Source organism: Camelus ferus, chromosome 25 (genome assembly GCF_009834535.1).
Source record: "Camelus ferus isolate YT-003-E chromosome 25, BCGSAC_Cfer_1.0, whole genome shotgun sequence".
NCBI lineage: Eukaryota > Metazoa > Chordata > Mammalia > Artiodactyla > Camelidae > Camelus > Camelus ferus.
The window spans coordinates 15,762,672-15,785,754 of NC_045720.1; the positions used below are offsets into that span (position 1 = coordinate 15,762,672).

At 38.8% G+C, this 23,083-nt stretch overlaps 1 protein-coding gene and 1 non-coding gene across 4 annotated transcripts in view; both read right to left on the bottom strand.

Moving 5' to 3' along the window:
• Window positions 1–23,083, bottom strand: part of COL14A1 (collagen type XIV alpha 1 chain) — a 184,338-nt gene that overhangs the window by 90,692 nt on the left and 70,563 nt on the right. For all 3 annotated transcript variants that reach the window (XM_014560694.2, XM_014560692.2, XM_014560695.2), the window contains exons 20-24: window positions 17,888–18,017; window positions 15,900–16,022; window positions 13,402–13,551; window positions 10,358–10,474; window positions 1,929–2,075 (exon numbers count right to left, since the gene is read on the bottom strand). In XM_014560694.2, the coding sequence (XP_014416180.1) occupies window positions 1,929–2,075; window positions 10,358–10,474; window positions 13,402–13,551; window positions 15,900–16,022; window positions 17,888–18,017 (667 nt within the window). The remainder of the gene's footprint in view (window positions 1–1,928; window positions 2,076–10,357; window positions 10,475–13,401; window positions 13,552–15,899; window positions 16,023–17,887; window positions 18,018–23,083) is intronic.
• TRNAA-CGC lies at window positions 20,429–20,500 on the bottom strand. Its single transcript has one exon. It is a non-coding gene; the product is annotated as a tRNA-Ala (tRNA).

Sequence of the window (23,083 nt, forward strand, 5' to 3'; positions counted from 1 at the left end):
AACATTTACATCAAACAGAGCTTTCCAAATTAACCCTGGATTGGTAGTTAACAGTTGTGGGGTTTAAGGTTAGAGGAAGTTGAAGTCGATCAGGGGCCCCAAATGCAAATATTTTTAGAGCTCAGGCAAGTAATGAATGTGAGCATTAGAACTTATCCTAAACATTAAGGAATAACAAACTTGAGAGCACACACACTGTCTAAAACAGACAGCAGTGACCGGGTTTCTGTCAATTAGCACCATGAAGATATGTGTGCTCAGTGTTGTCAGAGCTTTTGAATTTTTAAGAATACTTTAAAACGGCCTGGAGGCAACATGCCTGATGGTGAGATCTAACCCCATGGCCATCAGTTTGTGACTTCCAGGAATTCAGCAACAGTGATAACAAAAAGCACTTGCTCAATAAGATACAGGTTGAAAAGTTCCTCAGCAGGGTCTTTTCACTGCATCTTTATCATCACCCCAGGAGTTAAGAGAGTAGCTATTTAATTTTATTGATGAGCAAAAAGCAGCTCAGAGATGTTTAGCTGGCCAAGGCCACAGTGTTAACAAGGACCTCAGCACAGCCTGTTTGACTCTAAATCTTATGTACTACGAGATCTCTAAGCATTTCAAAGTTATACAATCCTCTATCCACAAAATAAATTCAAATGAGCAATAAAAAGCAAAAAACTACCAATACATTCTCCAGCATAAATAAGCCTCAAAAACATATGCTTAAGTGAAAGATGCCAGATGCAAAAGACTGCATGTTACATATTTCCATTTATATGAAATGTCTGGGGAAGACAAATTTATAAGAAGAGAGAGTAGATTGCCTGGGGCAGACTGTGGGAAAGAGGACTGAGTCTAAATGAGTATGGAAGATCTCTCTGGGTGGAAGGGAATATTCTCAGCCTGGATTGCAGTAATGACTGCACAGCTCTTTAAATGTACTAAAAAGCATTGAATCGCACACTTAAAATGGGTGAACTTATGGAATGTAAATTATACCTCAAAATACATGCATAATATAAAATGTTGAATATTTCAGTGTTATGAGATAAAGTCCCTGTATTGGGAGGAAAAAAAAAGTAGATGATTCAGTTAACTATACTTCTGTACATTCACCTTCTGTGTTTGAAGCTCACATGTTGATGATGATTTCCTTCTGCTTGTGAAGAGCAACTGAAAGACCTATGTACATGGGCAGTAGAACTTCCGTAACGTCAGATACACGATAGAGGGTCTCCAAGAAAGCCCACTGCCCACCACCTATTCAGACACCCATCGACAGGGATTTTGAAAGGTCCCCCAGCGTTCACATCAAACCATTTCAATGTTTGTGGTCTCTAGATCAGAAATCCTTCATTAAAATCCATTCCCAAGAAGTTGACACCCTCGTTGCTCTTCAGAATATGTAAAAAGTGCTTTGCTTTCATTTCTAGACTTTGCCTTTCTCTACAATGCATCAGATTTTCAGCCAACTTGGAAAAAGTGCGAGTCTCTTAAGTAGGCAGTCTAGGGTCAGCCAGTTGGAGCATCTTGGCTCCACTCCCACCCTAGTGGCTGCAGAAATATGTCATTGTTTTAATGCTGGGACCCAGACCCTACACTTCGTTTCACACTCCACATACCACAAGTGTTCCTAATGGAAATAGATCACAATATAGGTCATTGTTTTAAGCACTTTGCCATCATAAGGCCTTATAGTCCCTTGTAACAACATATGGAGGATGGAAAAAATAAAACAAACAGATGACGTCAGTGGACCTCATGCAGTGAATTCTGGGACTGAATAAAATGAGCAAAACTTGTATTACAGATATTCCTGGACAGCAATGGCTAATATTTTTCTAAATGGAATATGGTTTTTGAACCAAAACAGGATACCTAAAATACTGTTTGTTCATGGAGACAGGGATCAGGAGAGAGCATGCTTGACTTACGTGTTTTTTCCATTATGCTCACACCGGGTCCCTCAATCTCCTGGAGCCTTGTGTAAACACTGATTTTATACTCTGAATCAGGCTGAAGTCCATAGAAGCAATGCCTTGTTGTCCCTCCACCCACAGTGGATTCTTGCTTTTGTGTATCTATAATAAAAATAAAACATACATAAATGAAATTTTTTAAAACAGCCATCAGTAGATGATTTACTTCTAAAATGCTTAAGATGCATGGCCTATTCAGAAACTCCAGAATGAACTGGACTTGTCTGAGGTATTGTATCTTTTTTAAAAGAGTTAATATATCCATCGATTTTTTTTTATAATTGAAAATCACATTTTATTTGCTCAGAAGTGAGACATACTAATAAAAGGCTGTTAAGGTCAACCCGTTAATGAATGGAGAATTGTTAATGGTTATAATTAATGTGTACATCGTAATTGATCTTTTGGACAGGTAGGGAGGTGAGCATATTTATCTTTAAAAAAATTAGAATTCCCAAATATATACAAGATCTGGTGGTAGCTCACTGCGAAAAAAAAATGTGACAATGAATATATGTATATTCCTGTATAACTGAAAAATTGTGCTCTACACTGGAATTTGACACAACATTATAAAATGACTATAACTCAATAAAAAAATGTTAAAAAGATTAGAATTCCCTTTTATTCAACATGATTCTCCAGAACACAAACAATTAAAAGTTGACATAAAAAGATACATCCTTTTGGCCCCATACAGCTTGTTACCATACAATAGGATGACCTTCTTGACAGTGGTCTAAAGATGTAAGCATGAAGTTAGAAATTGTAGGGTTCTAAGTAGTCCTCATGACTTTGGGCCAAGAGGTGGGCTTCCAGAGTTTCAGAAGTTTCATTCATGGGTTCAGGTAGTTTTCAAAGCTGCCACAAATGCAGGCAAGAGCTTCAAGCAGCACTGGGACAGCCAGGGTGTCCCCAGACTGTCCAATTTCTACTTCTCAATGTCTTGATTTTTTTTTTAATTGAAATAAAGTTGATTTACAATGTTGTGTTAGTTTCTGGTGTATAGCATAGTGATTCAGTCAGACATATATATTCATATTCTTTTTCATTATGGGTTATCTCAAGATATTGAATATAGTTCCCTGTGCTATACACTAGGGTCTTGTTGTTTATTTTATATATAGTAGTTTGTTCAGTCTTGATTTCTAACTGACATTCATGATTTCTTTCAATAGCAAAGGAGACCCCTAGGAAGCTCAGAGGAGGCTCTCCAAATTCCTCAGATTCACTTTAAAGATCCTTTTTCAGCCTTTTAATCATAATTGAGGAAATAGGACTGCTTACATGGTGCGCTTACGTGGCTGAGGACCATACAATCCCATAGAACTCGATCTTCTAACTCCTGTCCCAAGATTCTTTTTGTTCTGCCAAAAAGACTTGCCACATCCCACCTTCTCTGTCCCATCCCCACCACGAAGAGGCACAAAGAACTCAGGAGGCCTGATTAACTGTTGGCTACTTTTTTCACTCCCATATCTACAGCAAAATTGCTTGGCCTTCCTGGAAGAATTAGTGCTTGCCCTCGTGTCTGGAGTCAGTGCGAAGCTGGATTAATCATATTAATCATTTCCTGAGAGCTTACTATGGGACCAGGTTCTGTGCTTGGTCACTAATGACCAAAATAACAGCAAGGGAACAATGGCCAACATTTTGTAAGCACTTACCACGTACCAGGCAGTATTCTAAGAATTTTATATGTCTGAACTCATTCGACCCTTGCGATATTTATACTTACCCCAATTTGAAGACAAGAGACTAAAGGCCAGAAAAGTTAGTAGCTTACCCAAGTCCATACACTAAGCAGCAGAACTAAAATGTACATTCCAAACTCTAAAGCCCAGTCTCAGAGGATGTTGCTTTGATTTCCATTGCTATATCATAAAATAACGTAACTTAAATCTATGATTTTTTTTTTCAAAATGAATCAGTCTGAGAGCTACTGTATATGGATGAAATTAGTAAGTATAATGGTTAGGGGAGATCAGAGGAGGACCTCTCATGTCTCCAGGATTTTATCATTCCATTAAACATAGCTGTCTATGTTGGTGGCTTTAATTACTGAAGAATTTCACATGGGTTTTCTTCAGAGGCATAGAGTGTTTATTATTTTTTTAACCACACATATAATTTGCTAAAAAGAAGAAACTGCTACCACTCAATAAACTATCACGCAAATTTCCCTCTGGATTGATTTTCATCTGACCTGTAAATTGCGCCCACCTCATCAAAGCCTTATGTAGCTTTATTTCTAGGAATTTGAAAAGCAATGCTAAAAATCTACATTGATTGAACATTATACATATTATTTAGTGGTTAAAAAGAACTCCTGTAAAATGTTATTTATAGTTTATAAATATAAACAAAATATAGAAAAAAAAGTTTTTAAAGATCCATTGCTGTTTTAAACATAAAATGTAAAAATGTTAAATAATGATTTTGGTCTATTTTTGAAAGTGAAATACGTATTAAATTTCAGTCTATATTTTAACATATATATGAACAAAAATATATTCATTATAATACACGTATCAGAACAAACATGACATATGTCATTTAAAATTTTGTCTATGGACAAATCCTGATTTTTAAATATAATTAAATTAAGACCACTTGTTAAATGGAATTTGAAATTTATTTTTATAATTGTGAATATTAAAGAGTTTCAAAAGTGAACTTTATAATATAATCTTTAGTAATATATTTGTTTGGAATGACTTAAGGTCCATCTTGATATTTTCTTTATCACATATTATACAAAATGATGAAACAAAAAAATTGTTAAGGTGTTTGTGAGATTATTGCTGTGAAAGGAGTTTAATAGTAAGAAAATATCAGTAAACCCTGCCCTCTATTTTGCTGATGTCCAAGTTCAGTGTGGCTTTCCTGGGCTCAGAACCCCATAATAGTTGCTTCTTTCTGACCCTTAACCACTCTTTGGAGCCTTCTGCAAGCTTCTGTGAGCCACCAGTAATAGGAACATTTCCTAAATCCTGTACGTGGAGCATCTTTATCTGTCTCCACGAAAGCTTCCAGAGACCCTCCAGGCATCAAGTCTAGAAATGCATTTTTCTGTCATTTCCTCTATTTCTGGTGAATGCCCATGCACTCTGCAGAACCTTGACAATAGAATATAAATTGGTTTTATTGCTACAACAAAAACAAAAACAAAAATCTACAACTCATTGGGAGACTGGAACAGGCGCTGTAAAATTAACGGGAAACTGTATCCGTTTGATCCCAATACTACCAAAGAGGGGTTACATGAATGGGAGTGTATCCATGTTGCTTTTGGCACGTGTGACTCAGGTCTAATGGCTTTGCCTTAAAGAAAAACATTTAAACTGATCAAATGATGACTAATTTCCTCAACCCCTTGTGCCAAAAGCTGGGAGTTAAATTTATTTTTTTGGAATGGGGGGAAAAATCTGTCTTTGTTCATTCATTCCTATGCAGCAAGGCTAAATACATTCTCTGGGTTACTCTCATACTGATCATCATGCCACCAACTTGCTCACCAAAATGTCCAATGAGTAGTTCCTGAGATCCATAAGCAAAGAATATCCAGGATTCGGGACACTCGGCTAGAATTCTGCGATACATGTTTCCACTCCCCAGCTCTTTCAAATACCCTGACACAATCATAGTATCACTGCTTCAGAAAGTTTAATCTTTTTTTTCCCCCTGAAAAGTTTAATCTTAAGAATAAGTTTTGTTTCGTATGATCTTTTTATTTTTGGATCTGGTCCCTGATTAGGTAGGTAGCCTCTCCACCATGCTACAATCCTCTGTTCCTGTCAATGGATGACACATACTGACATTCCAGTACCTAAACATAGAAAACAAGTTGAGCATCCTTCAAAACCGAAACCGAGCAGGACCCTGTGGGATCCTCCCTGGTACAAATCTTCCCATGTTCCCTATTTCTTGTGTGTAGGAAATAGACTTCATTCAGCCTCCTTGACCTTCCCTGAGTTCCAGAGGGCAGATTCAAACAGCTGCTAATCAGGGAAGGGAGGGGATACAGAAACAAAGGAGGAACAATCAAGAAACAATAGTGCAGCTTTGGGGCAGGGTCCTGGTTACCAAGGACGTTATCCCCAGGATCATACCCCTGCCACTCCCTCAAATAGAAACAAAGGCTGGTTACAACCTGCGAAGCCCAAGATGGCAGAGGATTTGACTTCTAGTGGACCTTGAGCCTCATTATATGGTCATTGTAATGCATCATCAGCATGCTAAGTGACACACCCCGCCTGCCCATGACAGTTGACAATTGCCATGACAACAACCAAAAAGCCCTCATGTAAGAACAGGAAAGAAAGGCAATTGGCTCCAGCACACCCAGAAGACAACATGATGGCTGAAGCCTCCCAGAAAAGTCCACATGGCCCAATCTGCAGCTGGAGCTGTCTCTACCACCGTCTTGCCTGATAGCTCTCCGCTCGAGCACTTTTCTTTCCTTCTCCTCTTTTGAGCAATAAAGCAGCTGTTCACTTTGTCCCTTGGCCTCTGCTGCTCAAATTCTTTCACAGCCAGCAGCAAGGACCCACACTTTGGTGCACTTCCTATTTAGGGGCCCCACTATCTGCTAATAAAACTTTAAAACATCGGGCTAGAAAGAAATTTACCAAGTTAAGGGGATTAGGGAAGGAAATCAGTATTGGGCCCCAGGTGGTGTATAAACACATGAACTTGAAGGAAAATGCTATATCCAACCTCGGGTGCCACGTCAACTCAGAAACAGCTGGAGAGACAGACCTCCAGAGCATCTGCAGAACTAAAAGAGGCTCTCATTAGGTTCTGAGTTACTCAAAACCAACCCAAAACCTCTGACTCTGTTTTCTCCTACAATAACCAAAAGCCTACAATTTAATTTGGGAAGTAGATGACTGAATCAAAAGCAGATTTGATTTCAGTCTCTCCTGAGAGGACTCGATCCTTCTGGTAATGGTTCTATTTTTCCTTCTTGGCTATTAAAAAGTGTCATAATATTTACATGGGTAGAGAACAGCTGTTGTTTTTGCCTGTCTTCCATCTGATTTCTCTGTCTTTGAATCCATTCCTCCTCACTCTTGGTCTTTTTGATTTGGAAAGGACTGAATAAGAACACCCACCTCCCTCTACAGATACAGGTGTGGGAGGTAACCAGGTCCCACCCATCAGTAATTATTTCATGCCTTTGAACTCAGCGACTGATTTAGGGGCATGTTACATAAAACCCAGCCAATATGACTCAGTTCCTGGACTTTCGCGGGGATTATTGAGAAAGAGGAGCTCTCTAACAAGTCTTTCACTACGACTATTAAGCTGGAGGCTAGAAGGATGTAATTCTGGATCTAACTGGTGCCAATTCCCAATCTGGCTAAGATTGAAGGCAGAGGAGAGCAAAGCAGAAGGATGGAGCAAGGCTTCCTCTCAATGCTTCTCAACTGTTTGAACACCTAGATTTAGATGTGCCTGAAGCCAGATACTGTTGAATCTCTCAGTACATTAGCCAATAAACAGACCCTTTTGCTTAAGTCCCTTTTATTTGTGTTTCTGCCATTTATTACAAAACAACAAAACAAACAAACCTGAATGATATAGCCTGGCTGCTTTATTCACAAAACCCTTGGAAACTGGCCAGCAGTTGTGGTTAGAGCAGAGGCATACCCACTGACTTCATCTTAGAATAGAAGTGCACATGACCAGACTATGGGGAATTAAAAAAAAAAGAACAACACTGAAAAAATTACCTGTCAAACAGAAGGAACTGGCAGAGACATTTCCGAAATAAGTCAGCCTGGGATAAGACTTTTCTCCATCACATGGAGGAATTGGGTCCCATTTCTCCTCTGATTTGGGGGGGTGGGGGATGAAATTTCTGCTGAGGCAGCATATGTAGCCGATGGGAGATATTACAGAGTTAAAACAGCAGGAGCTCTGGGTCTCATCTGCCCATGGGAGAGGGGACTTCTGATCACAGTCCTTTGAAGGCAGTGATCAGGACGATGATCACATTCCTCTGTAAGATAAAGAAACTCAACCTAATTCTTCCCTACTCCGAAGTGACAAGACTACTCCTTGACTTCAATTGTGTAAATTAAAATATTTAAACATATTCCCTACTGCTTTCCCCACATTTACTCCTCAGTCCCAACAGTCCTTTTTGAGGCTGTCAGACTCTGTTGCTGTCTAGTTGGTGAATGATACTCAGTTGGACACCTGAGTGAATGAGACATAGGCTAATTTGGCTTCTAAACCTCTCAGCTCTAAATGTTGATAAAAAATAAATTGAACAACACTTTTGTTCATTCTTGTTTAATTGAGACTCTTTAAAAAAATTTTTTTTAAGGTGGCAGTTTCTTTTTATTCATTCATGGGGCGGGGGTTGGGCTTATTTATTTATTTATTTTTAGTGGAGGTTCTGGGGATTGAACCCAGGACTTCCTGCAGGCTAAGCACATGCTCTAGCACTGAGCTATATCCTTCCCCCCCAATTGAGACTCTTGAGGCTCAGCTGAAGACGTTTTTCGCAGCCTGAAAATAATACTGAGGGAGCACAAATTAACTTAGCTGGAAGATAAGGAGGAAAATGTGGTTTCAGAAAGAGCTTACTGAGGTTTTAAATTACCAGATGAATGTTATTAGACACATCAGGCACATCTGATAAGCTCTGATAAGAATTCCAGAGCTATTTTGTAAATATGCTAAAGTAAAAGTATTTAATAACTAAAAAAAAGTATGGATTTCACTAATCCCATGATAAATATAGTTTGATGTCTTTATGTCAATCTACATAATTACAATTTTTATGAAGGACAATGACTATCTACAGGAGCCTATGTCCCATCACATCAACTTCTTAAATGACATAAAAGATAAAAATATTCTAGGGTGGTTTGGAAGTGTGATTTTTATAGTTACTATTTTTTTAAAGCTTAACAAATACCACTAAATGTCAACCCTTCTATATCAAAGTGCAACTTAGCTAGTCTTAAAAAGAGATATGAAACATAACTCATCAAGAGTTTATAGTTGTTTCGTAAACAGTTGTATATCTTTCATCTAATTCTGCCTAAGCATCCCATAAATCACATAAATACCACCACAAAATCCATGTCATTTGCCCTGACTTCCCCTTATTCAATGTTTATTGCAGATTAAAGCCACTCCCATATGCTTAGCCAATGCCTGGCTAAAGGAATCCTTACAAGAGCACACGCAGGGAACTAAAGAATCCGCGGCTTAGCACGTGTGTGGAGACAATGCCTTGGTTGGTGTTGGCAGGAAGCTCCTCTCACGTTGTTCAGATTCTATCCTCATATTTTTAGCATATCTCCAAATGCTCTCCACACTCTACTAAATGTTGCTTTCTACTTTCTGGATTGGATCAAAAGTGGAATTTCTGCATATTGAATGGAGTTATAGCCAGGGATGTGGGCTACTAAATTCAGTCCTATCCAGACTTGAAAAATTGGCTCCTTCTGCTTTTTAAACTGGGGAAACCATGATCATTTGCCCAGAAAGAAGAAAATTTAACAATTTTCTTATCAAGTTTGAAAGAGTAAAAAAAACTCATCAGAGATTCTCTAGTGTCTCCCATGTCCCCCTAAAATAACAAGATGCACTTTTTCTATTAATAACACAAATCTGATTAAAGTAATTTCCATTCTTTGATTTCATCTTCTGAATATTATCCATGCTGACAATGTGAAAAGAGGATTAACAGTCCCTGGAAACTCACTTTTGGGGAATCAGTCTTTTGCTGTTCTTGATACTTTTGATGAAGATAAGTAGACATTTTAGTGTTTCAACCTGGAAACCAAGTCCCAAGTTGTAGATGCACTTGAGAACCGTGATGCTGAAGGAACTGCCCATGATGGCACAGATACGTCATATCACCTCCCGAATGAGACTTTGCTGCTCACCAATTATCCCCCAAAGAAAAAAGAGTCACTGAGGAAGACATGAAAGTCAAACCTAGATCCCCATGGGGTAAAGACCAAAATGATAACACTGTACATTTTGCATCTGATTAGTCCTGCCTGTTCAGATCCTACCACTAATAGCAGCTTACATCTCCTGGGTGCTTAACATGTGCAAAGCACTGCTGCAAATATTTTACAAGGATCATCTCAGCTTAATTCTCGCAACATGCCGCAAGATCAGCATTATGGTTATACCCACTGACCATAGATGGGAAAATGGGGGTTTGGAGAGGTTACATAACTGGCTTAACCAGCCATTCTGACTCCGCAGTCTGCTCCATCCATAAGGTAATATTGCTTCCTCCAGAAGAATGCTTCTGTCTAATGTTACTTGTGCATTGCCCTCAGTGGTTTGCACAGAGCTAGGTACATGAGTGCTTCACGAAAACATACATGATGGGTTGCACTTACCCTGGCGGGATTCTAGGACTATCCTGTAGGCAGTGGCGTGACGCTGCACCTGCCACCGAGCACACAAGCTGGTCATTCGGATCTGGTCTGCCTGAAGATCGGTCACCCCCAAAAACACTACAATGAAATAGAAACACAACTATGTCACACTGCAGACAATGCCGTAAATGTCCCCAAGTCTGAAATTAACTTTAACGTGGGTAAAATTTGAATTCAAAGTTCCATGGCCGGTGGTGAGAAATCCATTGAGTCATAACACATTAGTGCATAAAAGATAACTATTTTATGATTTTAAAAAAGCAGTTGCAAGAATGATGGGTGATGGAGTCTTTGATATTTGTAAACGGAAAAAGAAAGTACATTCTGGAGAAGACCAGATGCAATGGATGGTGAAATTATGGGTGATTTTAAATCTTTCCTCTTTATTTATTTGTGCTTTTTAAGTATGCCACGATTAATATATAATGCTTTTATCATAAAAATGCTAAATACAATATGTATTTATCAACCACTGAAAGATAGTCATGGTTTAAATAAAAGGGAAGAACAAAGCCAACAAAAGGGAACTTCACTCAAACAGGAGCAGCTCACCTGGACTGGCCTTCAAAACATGACTGAGTTAGAGTGAACTCATTTTTGAAAATTTAAAAAGGGAAGATTTAACACAGATAAAAAATGATTAAAAACAAAAGAAATACACAGATTCTTATTCATCTTAGAACAAACACAGTGTTATACAAAAATGATTCACAGGAAATTTATTTGCAGAAGCAATAAAAATACTGTTTCTCCAGTACAATAGAAGAATCAGCATTCAGTGTTTAGCACTTAGACCTAAGGAGAAAAAGCAGAACATTGATAATATTTACCTTCCCCAATGACCTGACTTCCATCCATATCATTTTCTCATACCTCTCCCTCTCTTTTAGCTGCTTCATAAAATTGAAAAAAGAGCTAAAAATTATTATTCAAGATGGAAAAACAACCTAATCGCAGTTTACATGTTGACACATGTTCTTTTCTGTTAGATCAGCCAGCAAGGGAAGACCTTTTTCCCTAAGGCCAACTGGACAACACTCTAGCCCCACAAAAAAGGAAATCATTCATGATTTCCATAAGCACACTAACTTTATTGCTTCTCGGCCTTTTGGCTAAGATCAAGAGCATAACTACGTTAACTTTAAAAAAACACCTTAATTTATTTGTCATTGTATGAGGTTTTATTTCACTTAGGAGAGAGAGAAAACAAACAATAAACCAATGTAATTTTTTACTTTAAGGACAGAATATAAAACAATTTAATTCTCCCAGTCTTTTAAAATATACTTGGAAGACTCACCACATTTATTAAAGAAGAGAAGAGGGATGAAACAGAAGGAAGAGAAGGGGCAGAGAAAGGAGGACAGAAAGAGACGAGAGAGAGAAAAGAGAAGAGAGACCAATAAAAAGTCATAGAGACAGAAAAAGTGGCACAGACAGGAAGGATAATCTTGAGAGGAAGATGAAGACAAACCAGAGGGGAGAGGAGGTTAAAGGGTGGGAAGATACATAACACAGGGAAGGGACTTGGAGGTTACAGTAATACCTAAAACAGTATCATTTCAACAGCCAAGTATGAGATCATAACCACAAGCCAAAGTCTTCCCAGATCTGTTGAAGACAGAGACTATTTCTTTTGGGGTTAAACTGATTCCATATTTAGCCTTTCAAATCTCAAGATATCCCATAAAAAAGAACTCAGGACGCTTCCTCTAACGAAAGGGTAGGCCCAATATAAAACATAGGTGGCCAGATACAGGTGGCTGGGGTTGGGTTGAAGAATGGGGTCCCATTCTTGCCTAATTCCTTTTATTGGATTAATTATTTGATCAGCGATGAGAGTGAGATATGCGTCAAGTGCATAAAGCACAATTATTACAAAAATAATAGTGGTGATTCACTGAGTGCTTGCCATATGGTAGACACTTTTTATACATTACTTCTTTAATCCCCCCAATCAGCATGTAAATGGTTATTACTATCTTAATTTCAGAGTTGAGAACCCTTGGGCTTGGAGAATTAAGTAATTTGCTCAGGGCCTTAGCTAAGAAGATTTAAGGCTTATATTTTGTTTATTTATTTATTTTATTAAAGCACAGTCAGTTACAACGTGTCAATTCCTGGTGTACAGCACAATGTCCCAGTCATGCACATACATACATATATTTGTTTTCTATATTTTTAAGGCTTATATTTTGGTTATAACTTGACTATCATTCTCAAGCATGGGGCATGTACTATTGACAGCACTCAGGATGATTTCAATGATCACACAGACAAACCATTTTTATTTGGGTCATTTATGTATTATATTTAATGTGTATTAAAAATACTGGTTTTCCGTTGAGAGTAACTATGTGTGTTTTGAAAGCATTTAAGAAAAAAAAAAGAAACTGTAAGTAGACTTAAAGAAATATATTAAACAGATGGTGTGGAAGTTTAGCAAACATCAGGAATATGGAACATACGTGCTGGAGTTTGGAAAATGTTGTATTATGCCCTGGGTGTCTGGGAGGGGTGGACGCCAAGGAGAAGTCCCAGGTGGTGTGCAGAGAGCATGTAAATCCTTGAGAGACAGAGAAAGAAGTCTTTCTAGTAGTGCATGTATCTTTTATAGATGGGGTGTGTGTGTGTGTGTGTGTGTGTGAAAGGGGGAAGGGGCAAAGGCTTTGAGAAAAGGCTTTGGCCACATCAGGCTACAGGCTGGTTGGAAAATTTCACCTAATTTGAAAAATACCAACAAAGACTTTCCAGAAGGAAATCCCATCCGCCACCATCAAGTGTATTTGAACGCCAGGTTCTGACATTCTGGCTGCCAACTAGGACTCTGAACTACAGCCCTGAATAAGGAGCACACCTTTCTTTCCATGAAACACCATCCAGAAAAGGGCACCGCTGAGGAGAAGAAAAGCCAAAAGACCAAGCTGAAGCAGGGGTTGAGTTACAGTGAAAACAGAGCTGCAAAACTGCACGTGGGGGCCGAATCGACAGGACATGGCTCTTACATGTTTTCACCACGCCGGTCAGAGCATCGCTGAAACCCGAAGCCTGGGAAGCAAATATTTTCACGTTGTAGTCCATTCCACTGAGGAGGTTTGTGATAAGGATGGTGTTGATGTTGGCTCCCACAAACGTTTCCAGTGTTGGGCCAGCGACTGAAGGAGAAAGCGTGTGTTTCAGCGACAACAGAATATGGAAAAATGAGACCATTCCTGAAGTTACTGTCCTTACTCAACTGCTCTTCAGATCTCCCAGAACGTGAACAGAGCTGGGGTTTGCATCCAGCCCCACTTAAGCTCCAAGACTAAGGCTCTTTTTAGGCAGCTGCTCCTTTTCTCAATTACAGTTCTTTCCCTAGCACTTACTCAAAGGAGCTGGTCCCTCCCACAATCCACCCTCCACCGAACGTACTGCGAGGACTGCACAGTGCAGCACTGTGTGGCCGTGGGCTTTGGAACGTGTGCCAAACTGAAGAAGTCATTCTCAATTACCCTTCTCAGATACCCAGCTTTGTCCTCAAAGGCATGCAAGTGGCCATAGCAGCGAATTTTATCATGGACACCATGCCATACACGGGGGGAGGGGGGCAGGATATATGTTACCGTTAACAGTGCTATCCACCCTTCCTCCGATTTTTAAGACCAGACAGATGATGCTCTAATTCGAAGGCTCTTGACCAGCTGGCTTCTTTGGGCTTTTACATTTTCACCTCTGTTTCAACCCAGTGGAATCTTTGCTTGAGCATTAAAAACATTCCTTGCTATGTCCCATACAAGTTCATTTACCTCCTGCCTCTCCCCATATGGGCTCATTCTTTAAGAGCTTTGTGTTAGTGACAAGTTCCTAAAACACTCATTACTTTACCCCAGAACTCTCCCCTTCCAACAACATATTTGTATTTTTTACAGAAAAATGTATGTGTTATCTTGGTAGGGATTGTCCCACACCCCAACCTCTCGGTGCAAATGACACTATACAATTTTCCACTTGACCTAGAACAGGGTTTTTAACCTCAGCACTGTTGACATTTTGGGCTAGATAATTCTTCATTCTAGAGCAATTGGGAAGAAAGTTGCCTACAGTGACTTGTAAGATGTTTAATCATTCCTGCTAGAGGCCAGTAGCCACTCCCTACCCGCCAAGTGGTGACAGTCAAGAATATCTCTGTTGGGTAGCAAAACTGTAGCAACTGAGAATCATTCACCTAAAACAAAGCTATTTTCCCACAGAAAGTCTGATAAATTTTTTTCCAGGGGAGGAGGTAATTAGGTTTATTTTATTTTTATTTTTATTTATTTTTTTAATGGAGGTACTGGGGATTGAACCCACGACCTCATGTATGCTAAGCACATGCTCTACCACTGAGCTATACCCTCCCCCCACCGATAAATATTTATAGAATGGTCCAAAGAACAAATTTAGCAAGCACATGAACATGAGCCTCAGGCCTAAAGAAAAGAAACAAAAAAGTTGGTGGTGATTCCCAAAGCATCAGTCTTGAGTAGACTAGGGCATCCATGGTGTATTCTTGCCAACTCAGGTTCATGGTTCAGAGATGTCTGTCTGGAGAAATTGGAGGTGGGGTATTTTAATTGTGCAGACCTGGATACTGGGACACAAAAGAAAAGTCTGGAAAGTGTTATAGAAGCAAGAGCAGCACCTTGGATGACAGATTGAGACTCCGAATTTTTGAGGGCAGGAAGAAATTTTTAATGGCCCAAAGGATGATTTTAAATTTTCCTGCCAAATCAAGAGAAATAATCGGAGAAGCCTTTTCTGTTGAACAACCAGAGGACTGAAGGCCCAGGTCCTGAAAACAAAGAAGACTCTTACAATACCTATTTTTAGCCTCTTGTTTAAACTTGAAGTGCTGAGTGTCAGGAGATGATACCATAGTGGGTGACGGTGCACATGGTCTCCACAGGCATGTGAACCAAGGGCACGGTCTCCCCCATTTGGGTCATTCTCCCGCCTTCAGGATATAACGATGTGGGAGGTGGGGAGAGAAGGGTCCCCTTATCCAGGTGGCTGAGAGGCTCATGGAGAAGACTTTTACTAGCACAATCTTAGGGCTCTGATGAATTTTATACCCTAACACAGTTTCCAAAATGGGAGACTGAAAAGTTGCTAAATGGACCTTTTCCAACTAATTCAAGAAGAGGTAGAAGAGGAATTAGAAATCAGAGGTTCCAAATGTCTAGAGCTTTCTTATCCATCAAACCATGGGCTCTTCCTATTGCTATAGAGTCAAGGTTTTCTTAAGCTGCCTCCTTGGATAGGGTGTATACAGGTCAGGTGTCTACCAAGTATATATTCTGCTCATTAACATACCCAGTCGTTTTTTCAGGTGAGGTCATAACGTCAAAGCTTTTTTGTTGTTTTTTTTTTAAAAAAAAGGTAAGACACTCTTCCCATTTCTTAAAACCAAAGATAAAACCAATAGAAAGTAAAAACAAAACTAATCTAGCTTTAAAGATAACATTTTTTAAAAAGCATGACTTACCACTGACAGGTTTGTAGACAATCCTATAACCCTTTACAGGGGAAGATGGGGGATCCCATGTAATGCGCAATCTGTTATACCATTCTTCTGAAACCCGCAAGTTTTGGGGACCAAAGGGTGGCACTGAGCAGGAAGGAAAATGAAAAAAGCGGGTTTAGCGTAGCTTCCATCTTTACAACTTACACCGTTGTTAACAAAATCCAAGATATCTTCCCAGAATGTGAAAACTATTTACAAGTGAAAATGCACTAAAACACACACCCTTTAGAGACTCCATGGTTGTGTTAAATATTAAATATTAAATGTATGCTCTTGTGATGAGACACTTTTATCTGAAGGTCAGCGGTTCATTCAGTGTAATTTTGGTTCCTTTTTCTTCGGGTAATTTTAAGTAAAGCTGAATTGAATAGTGTTTATTAAAAATTTCTGTCTACACACCACTCTGTTCCATTATCAAAGGATGTTTGCACAGCAGCATCAGTAATGATGGTGATTCTCGGAGGCAAGATTCAGATGATCTTTTTTTGCTTTCATCTTCGTATTGCCTATATAATTTTATATTATCATTTATCAACTTTTATCAAAACATTAAAACCATCACATGGACGACCTTTGTAAACTACTGTGCACACTGACGGATATTACCACTATCATTATTATTTTGTGGTTGATGGAACTTAGTTGTGTTGACCACTGCTTAAAATAATCCAAGGTTATTTCAAAGGCCACATTCTGAAATAATTTTACTGTATAGAGATTGTTAAATGTGATGGTACTTCCGTAAGGAGACTCAAGTCATATTTCTATGGTAATCACCTTTCAATAGTTTTTAATTTGTGTGGGTGGATATGTGTTCATTATGGAACCCTTTTATAAACTTTAACACGTGAAAGTTAAAAGTAGGTTTTTGAGCCCAGGTCATCAGCTGTTAGATGGAGCCCCTTTACTTTCCTGCTTCTTCCCTCCCCTTCCCCACAGTGGCGGGTTTAAGGTAACCTTATGGAACTTTAGAGTGTTAAAGAACACAATCCAAACCAACTCAGAATAGCAAAATTAACTAAGCTGATTTTGCTAATTTTAAAACCATTCTTGCCTGCTCTTTTTTTAAACTTCAATTTAAAAGCACATAGTAGATGTTCCATATATGTTAGGCTGAATACTACTTGCTTTTCTTCTTAAATTGCTGTTTAAGTCTGTGGTTCTCAAACATCTGTTTAGTAGCAAAATACCAAAATATGCCAGGAACACCAATGTGTAGAGCAAATCTAGATGGCAATGTACGCGTAAAAGTGGAGTGAAGAGCCTGGAGCTCCTTCCCTCGCCTTCTCTCCTCCCACGTGATCCCTGGGGAAGAAACTGGAGCAATTCATTGGGCTCCTCGTACTCTGATCTGGGTGATCTGCAGCAAAATGTGCAGGCTTGCTGTGAGTCTGAGTGGAGACACTCACAGTGTGGACCCAGGGAAGAGGGAGAGATGCCCACACTGTCAAATGAGGAAATGACATCCATGTGCTCAGCTGAGCAGAGTCAGGACTTTGAGTTGCAGCTACAGAATTGTAATGGCTTGCACACTTACTTGAAAACTCCATGTTTACGTGCCCAGGTACAGAATTCAGCCCTTACCGCCATTCTGCACCTAATCATGTATTAACGGTTTGGTAATTGTGGGAGATTAAAGATGGGCACAGGTTTTTTTGACCTTCCTCCCATTGAGAGGTGAAGGGTATGTTGCTCTTTTTGAAGCAGGTCGGCTTGATCACCACCTTGACCAGTAGATTACAGCAGAGAAGCCCAGAACAGTTAAACAACTTGCCCAAAGTCACACAGGTTGAAATACGTGAAGACAAAATTCAAACAGACTTTCTGTCTCCAAATCCCTTTTGCTGTTTTCACCACCTGACCCTGCGGCTACCAGCGTGCACTTACGAGGGACAAACATTTTCACTTAATTAGTCAGCTAGGAAACACAGGGAGAAAGCTTCACTCACAGGTTTTTCCAGGGACAGAGACACTGACCCCTTCTCCGTCATCGTAGATGGGAGTCACTGTGACTTTGTATTCAGTATCGGAAAGCAGATTCTTCAGAAAGAGATCGTTCTGGCTTCCAGGCACCATAACCTGAGGAGAAAAGCAAAGGATCGTGCGTGGTCTTAGTCAGACTCTTGTTCCTACTGATCTACAAATGCAGTAGGACTGTAGGCACTTTGAAATAATCAGAAGCAAGGAGATGTGCTTGGAGGATGATGAGAGAAAAAGGGTATACATGCAGAAGCATTTTTCTCTGAAATTCCCCTCAGAGCAACCATTAGATTCTAATCACTAATGCAGAAGGCTTAAATTGGAAGCTTTTAAGCTCTGAGGAATAGTCTTCTCTCAACACCTTTTCAGCGTTTGTAAAGTATCCAGAAGAGAGAATAATCATCTCTTTGGAAAGCAGGTGTTTATGGCTTAGGAGAGTTCATTCTATAACCGAGCCTATGTATCATATTTGATTCTACTTAAGTATTCTCCTGGAATTCAGCTTTCCATTCTCCCCCTTTCAGAGATCATCTAATCCCAGTATTTTAGAAAAGGATGGACGCTAGCCAAGAACAACACAACCACACAGTAAATCCAAGATTTCTGAGTTGAAACATATTTACCAGTGACACTAAGAAATAAATATTGCAGCTTTTTTATTTCTGAAAGGAGATGTAGTCTTCAGTCTGAAATCACCATTCCTCTGACTCTAAAGGCTGCAAAAAATCAAGTGCAGCGGTGGGGTGGACACTGCCCCAGCGATCAGTGCAATGTTCCATGTGGCTCAGCAGTGCAAATCCTGGCATCCCTGAAAGAATATATGGACCAGAAAAGCCACATGTTCTCAATGCTAAAACCACAACACTTTCTGCCTAGGCTCTAGCAGTTGGCACATCTCTGGGCCTTTTAAAAGACTTAACCATGGCTGGAAAAAAAAAAATGCTAGGATGTAAGAACCGACCCAAACGCATTTAAGGGAGTCACAAGACTGGGACAGCTGGAGATGCTTTTGGATTCAAGAGCTGGGTAAAATGCCAGCAGGCAAAGGGCATGCTGTCTACTTCTGGATGAGTCAAGGAACCTATAAATCATAGAATAAGCCCTAGAAAGCCTCGAGTTGAACTCAAAAGCAGCTGTTGCTAAGATATTGCTAAGCTCTAAAAGCAGGGATTTTTCTTAATACAAAAAAAAGGAAGTCTGAATTAGGTGATTTATATCAGATTAATATGATTTTTGCTCATCATATGAAATGACATTGAAATATATGGGGTGGGAACTGACATAGTCCTGGGAGAGAGATTTTACAAAAGGAGGTCTGTTTTATTCTAGGAAGAGTGAGATAACCCTGGCATTAAGAACATGTAAAGGAAGAATTGCGGCTGCCCTCACTTGTCTTACCCCATCAACGCAGTTTCTTTCAGGGCCTTTCTTTTCTAATACAACCCTCTGGAGCCCAGAGACTGGGCATTTGTTCCAAGATGTCTGTCTAGCAAACCACCCATGCTGATGTTCCTGAAATAAGGTCATCTCTCAAACGGAGAAGTACATGACCTCGGAACAAATCAAATTTAGCCTGTAGGGTGCTGAAAGGCAGTGGGACCATTCTGGAGGTAGTAGTTACTGTGGTTTATAATAATAGCCCCCATTTAGCTAGTTAGTATTGTCTGCCACGTGCTACTCTAAGTATTCTAATGTAATAATTCACTTACTCTTCACCATACCCCTTTGAGGCAAGAAGTATCAGTACACTCATTTGACAGATGGGGAAACTGAGACCCACACAGCTACTGAGTTTTTAAAAAGCCATACTGAAATCCTGAATAGCTGGCCCGAGCCTTTTTTAAACCAGCACTGTCTATTCCACCTGCACTATGCAAACCTCTCTATCCTAGCGATACTCATTCCCAAGAATAAAACAGAAACCTCCTCATGGGTATGCAAAGTTCCTTCCGCTTGATCTCTGTCTGCACAAAGCAAGGCAAAGATGGACGCCTACTAAAAACAGATGCTACAGCTCGTAGCAAATAATGGTTTTGTTTATAAAAACAATTCTATAAAAGATGTTCATGGTTAAATGAGATGCAAATCTAACCAGCTGAACTTCATGTTTCCAATTTTTCAGAAATGCAACTCCATATCTGGATCCATTACTGCCCAAAGCTCTTCAGAGTGGACTGGATCCCATCCAGCAAGCTGTTTCCGCAGTAGAAGCAGGACTCCCTGCATTGCATTTCGTTTCCGTCTTAGAAAGTTCTGTTTCTAGACAGTGATTCTCATGCTTTCCATGGTGAAGGACTACGTAGTGTTGCTTGCTGGTGTTTCAATCTCAATCCCTGAAGACCAATATTTTTATAGAATATGACAAAACAAAATTGATAGAAAATATGATCATATGCTTGGATGTACAGCAATGTCAAATTGCTGTAAATGTTTCTAAAAGCTTGATCTTTTTGCTTTTTTTTGAGGGAGGAGGTAATCAGGCTTGTTTGTTTGTTTGTTTGTTTGTTTGATGGAGGTACTGGGGACTGAACCCAGGACTTCATGCATGCGAAGCATGCACTCTACCACTGAGCTATACCCTCCCCTTCAAGTTTAATCTTAATACCTGAACTCAGAGGCTAATGAGCCACATTCTGCTCGAGAACATTTTTCGCAACTCAGAATTCAGGTTGTGGTTTTAGATTTTGACAGGTAGGCTCTAGAAAAGTCTGGAATCCTGATCAGTCTTTCACAAAAAAAGATATGTGAGACCTCCCTCCCCTGACAACAAAATGCAGGTCAATGTCATGACCACTTCTCCGTATTTCAGAGCAGAGGTGAAAGTCAATCCTTACGAAATATTTAATAGGGAGTTTTACTTTCTAGGAGTTCAAAAGCTTTTTACTGGGAATATTGTATTTGGTAGATTGGATTATGCCTAGAAACTGTATCAATATTTCACTTAACCTCAACTGGAAAAGTAAATTTAATGCCTCTTGTTTCACATATACTAAAGCTTGCCTTAGATTTACAATGGTATACATATATGCTACTCTCCAGGTCCAATACTCTATCTTATCATTTCCTCAGGCAAATTTACTCAGCTTTTATAGGTAAGGAAAATTTGGAAAGATGGTAAGAAGCATTTCTCTTATCCATACACATTTTCTTTCTTACTTTTTATAGTATTGTTCGTTCCCTGCCTGCATCATTATTTTAATATATCCATTTGGTGTGTGGGAGTTAACATAGATCTCCAGGTGCTGACCCACCTTGGGTTTGCAATCTAAATCTAGACGCATGCACTTTCTGTCTTTGATAATAATACATTACATTTATATAGCAGTAACATGTTACAAAACACTGAGATATAAATACTCAATTACTCTTCAGTTGAGTCCCTGAAAATATGCCTGTAAATTAAGATTGCAAAACCCAATTTAATTGGAATTCACTAAACAGGCTTGATGGTTAAGGAATTCTAAAGTACTTTCTTCTGTGTAGCATAAACACTTCTGCACAGCAAATAATCATCATCAAATTTATCAATATTTTTCATTTTTACTATGGGTTTGTTTAGCTGGTGCATGTGTGTTGAAGACTTTTGATCTTTTTTTCCTTCATCTAGGTGTCCAAGTGTTTCAAAATAAACAGTGTGAAATGAAAGAAACTAGCAAAGGGAAAATTATCTAGAGACAATCCAAAGTAAATATTATTATTATTTTACCTTGTACAGCTTACAAGTGCTCACGTAAGATTAAATTGTCACTCATTCCAAATTAGTGGGAATAATTTAGCAAGAAGCTTGATGTGTTTCTTGGAAAGAGTAGAAACAAAAAACAAAAAACAAAACTCTCACTCTGGGAAATTCTTATGGGTTTCATATTAGGGACCAAATTAAAATATGAGAACAATAATAGGGAAAATAAAACATCCAAATAATATTTTTAGTTACCATGGCTAAGCACAATTTTAATTTTTTTGAATTTTCCAATCATGGATCATTTGAAATCTATGGTCCGAGTAAATTTATAATTCAACCTATTTTGTTTAAGTGTCCATTAGTTTTGCAAAAGTACTCTCAGACCAGTTTCATGGACTTTCTGGCTATTCCCAGTAGACGTGGCTATTGCGTTATCATTGTGTTCTGTGACGATTCATCTATCAGCCTAAAATTAAGTACTTTCCTGAGAGAATCTTGAGCTCAAATAATTTTTATAGACCATATAAATAAAAATAATTTGCCATCAAATAAGGAAGAGTAAGAAAGAAAGGGTAGTAACGTTATTCTTGAGCAATAATGTATTTGGAGAGTTGTTTCCTACAGTGTCACAAAAATAATGCAGCAGAAAGCAAGAAATGCAACTAATGAGGCCGAAAAGAGCATATTCCATGACTAAAAAGAAAACTTTCTCTTGGCTGCAAAATGGAGTTATCTGGTCCGATGGGAAGCATGTCTAGAAAACAATTTTCAGATTCTAGAGTAAAAGGAATGGTATGGTATAAATGAAGAAGACATGGAAAGGCCATGATTAAGAGTATACCCAAGTGTTCCAAAAATACTAATTTGAAAAGATACATGCATCCTAATGTTCATAGCAGCATTATTTACAATTGCCAAGATATGGAAACAACCTAAGTGTCCACCAACAGATAAATGGATAAAGAAGATGTGCTATACATATACAATGGAATACTACTTAGCTATAAAAAGACTGAAATGTTGCCATTTACAACAACATAGATGGACTTGGAAGGCATTATGTCAAATGAAATAAGAGAGAGAAAGACAAATACTGTATATCATTTGTATGTAAAATCTAAAAAAATACAACAAACTAGTGAATATAACAAAAAAGAAGCAGATGCATAGATACAGAGAACAAATTAGTGGTTACCAGTAGGGTAAGGGGAGGAGAGAGGGGGAGGCACAAACGATTGGGTGTAAGATAGGCTCAAAGACATATTGTACACCACAGGGAATATAGCCAATATTTTGTAATAAATGTAAATGGAAAATAATCTTTAAAACTATATAAAAATATTTTTAAAATTTAAAAAATACTTTATTTCTAAAAATAGAGTGTACTCAGGTTTTCAATATAGAAAAACAAATATAGATGAAACAACTTAAAGAAAACACATAAAAAATCTAAATCCCTTAGGGAAACACTCACGATTATGAA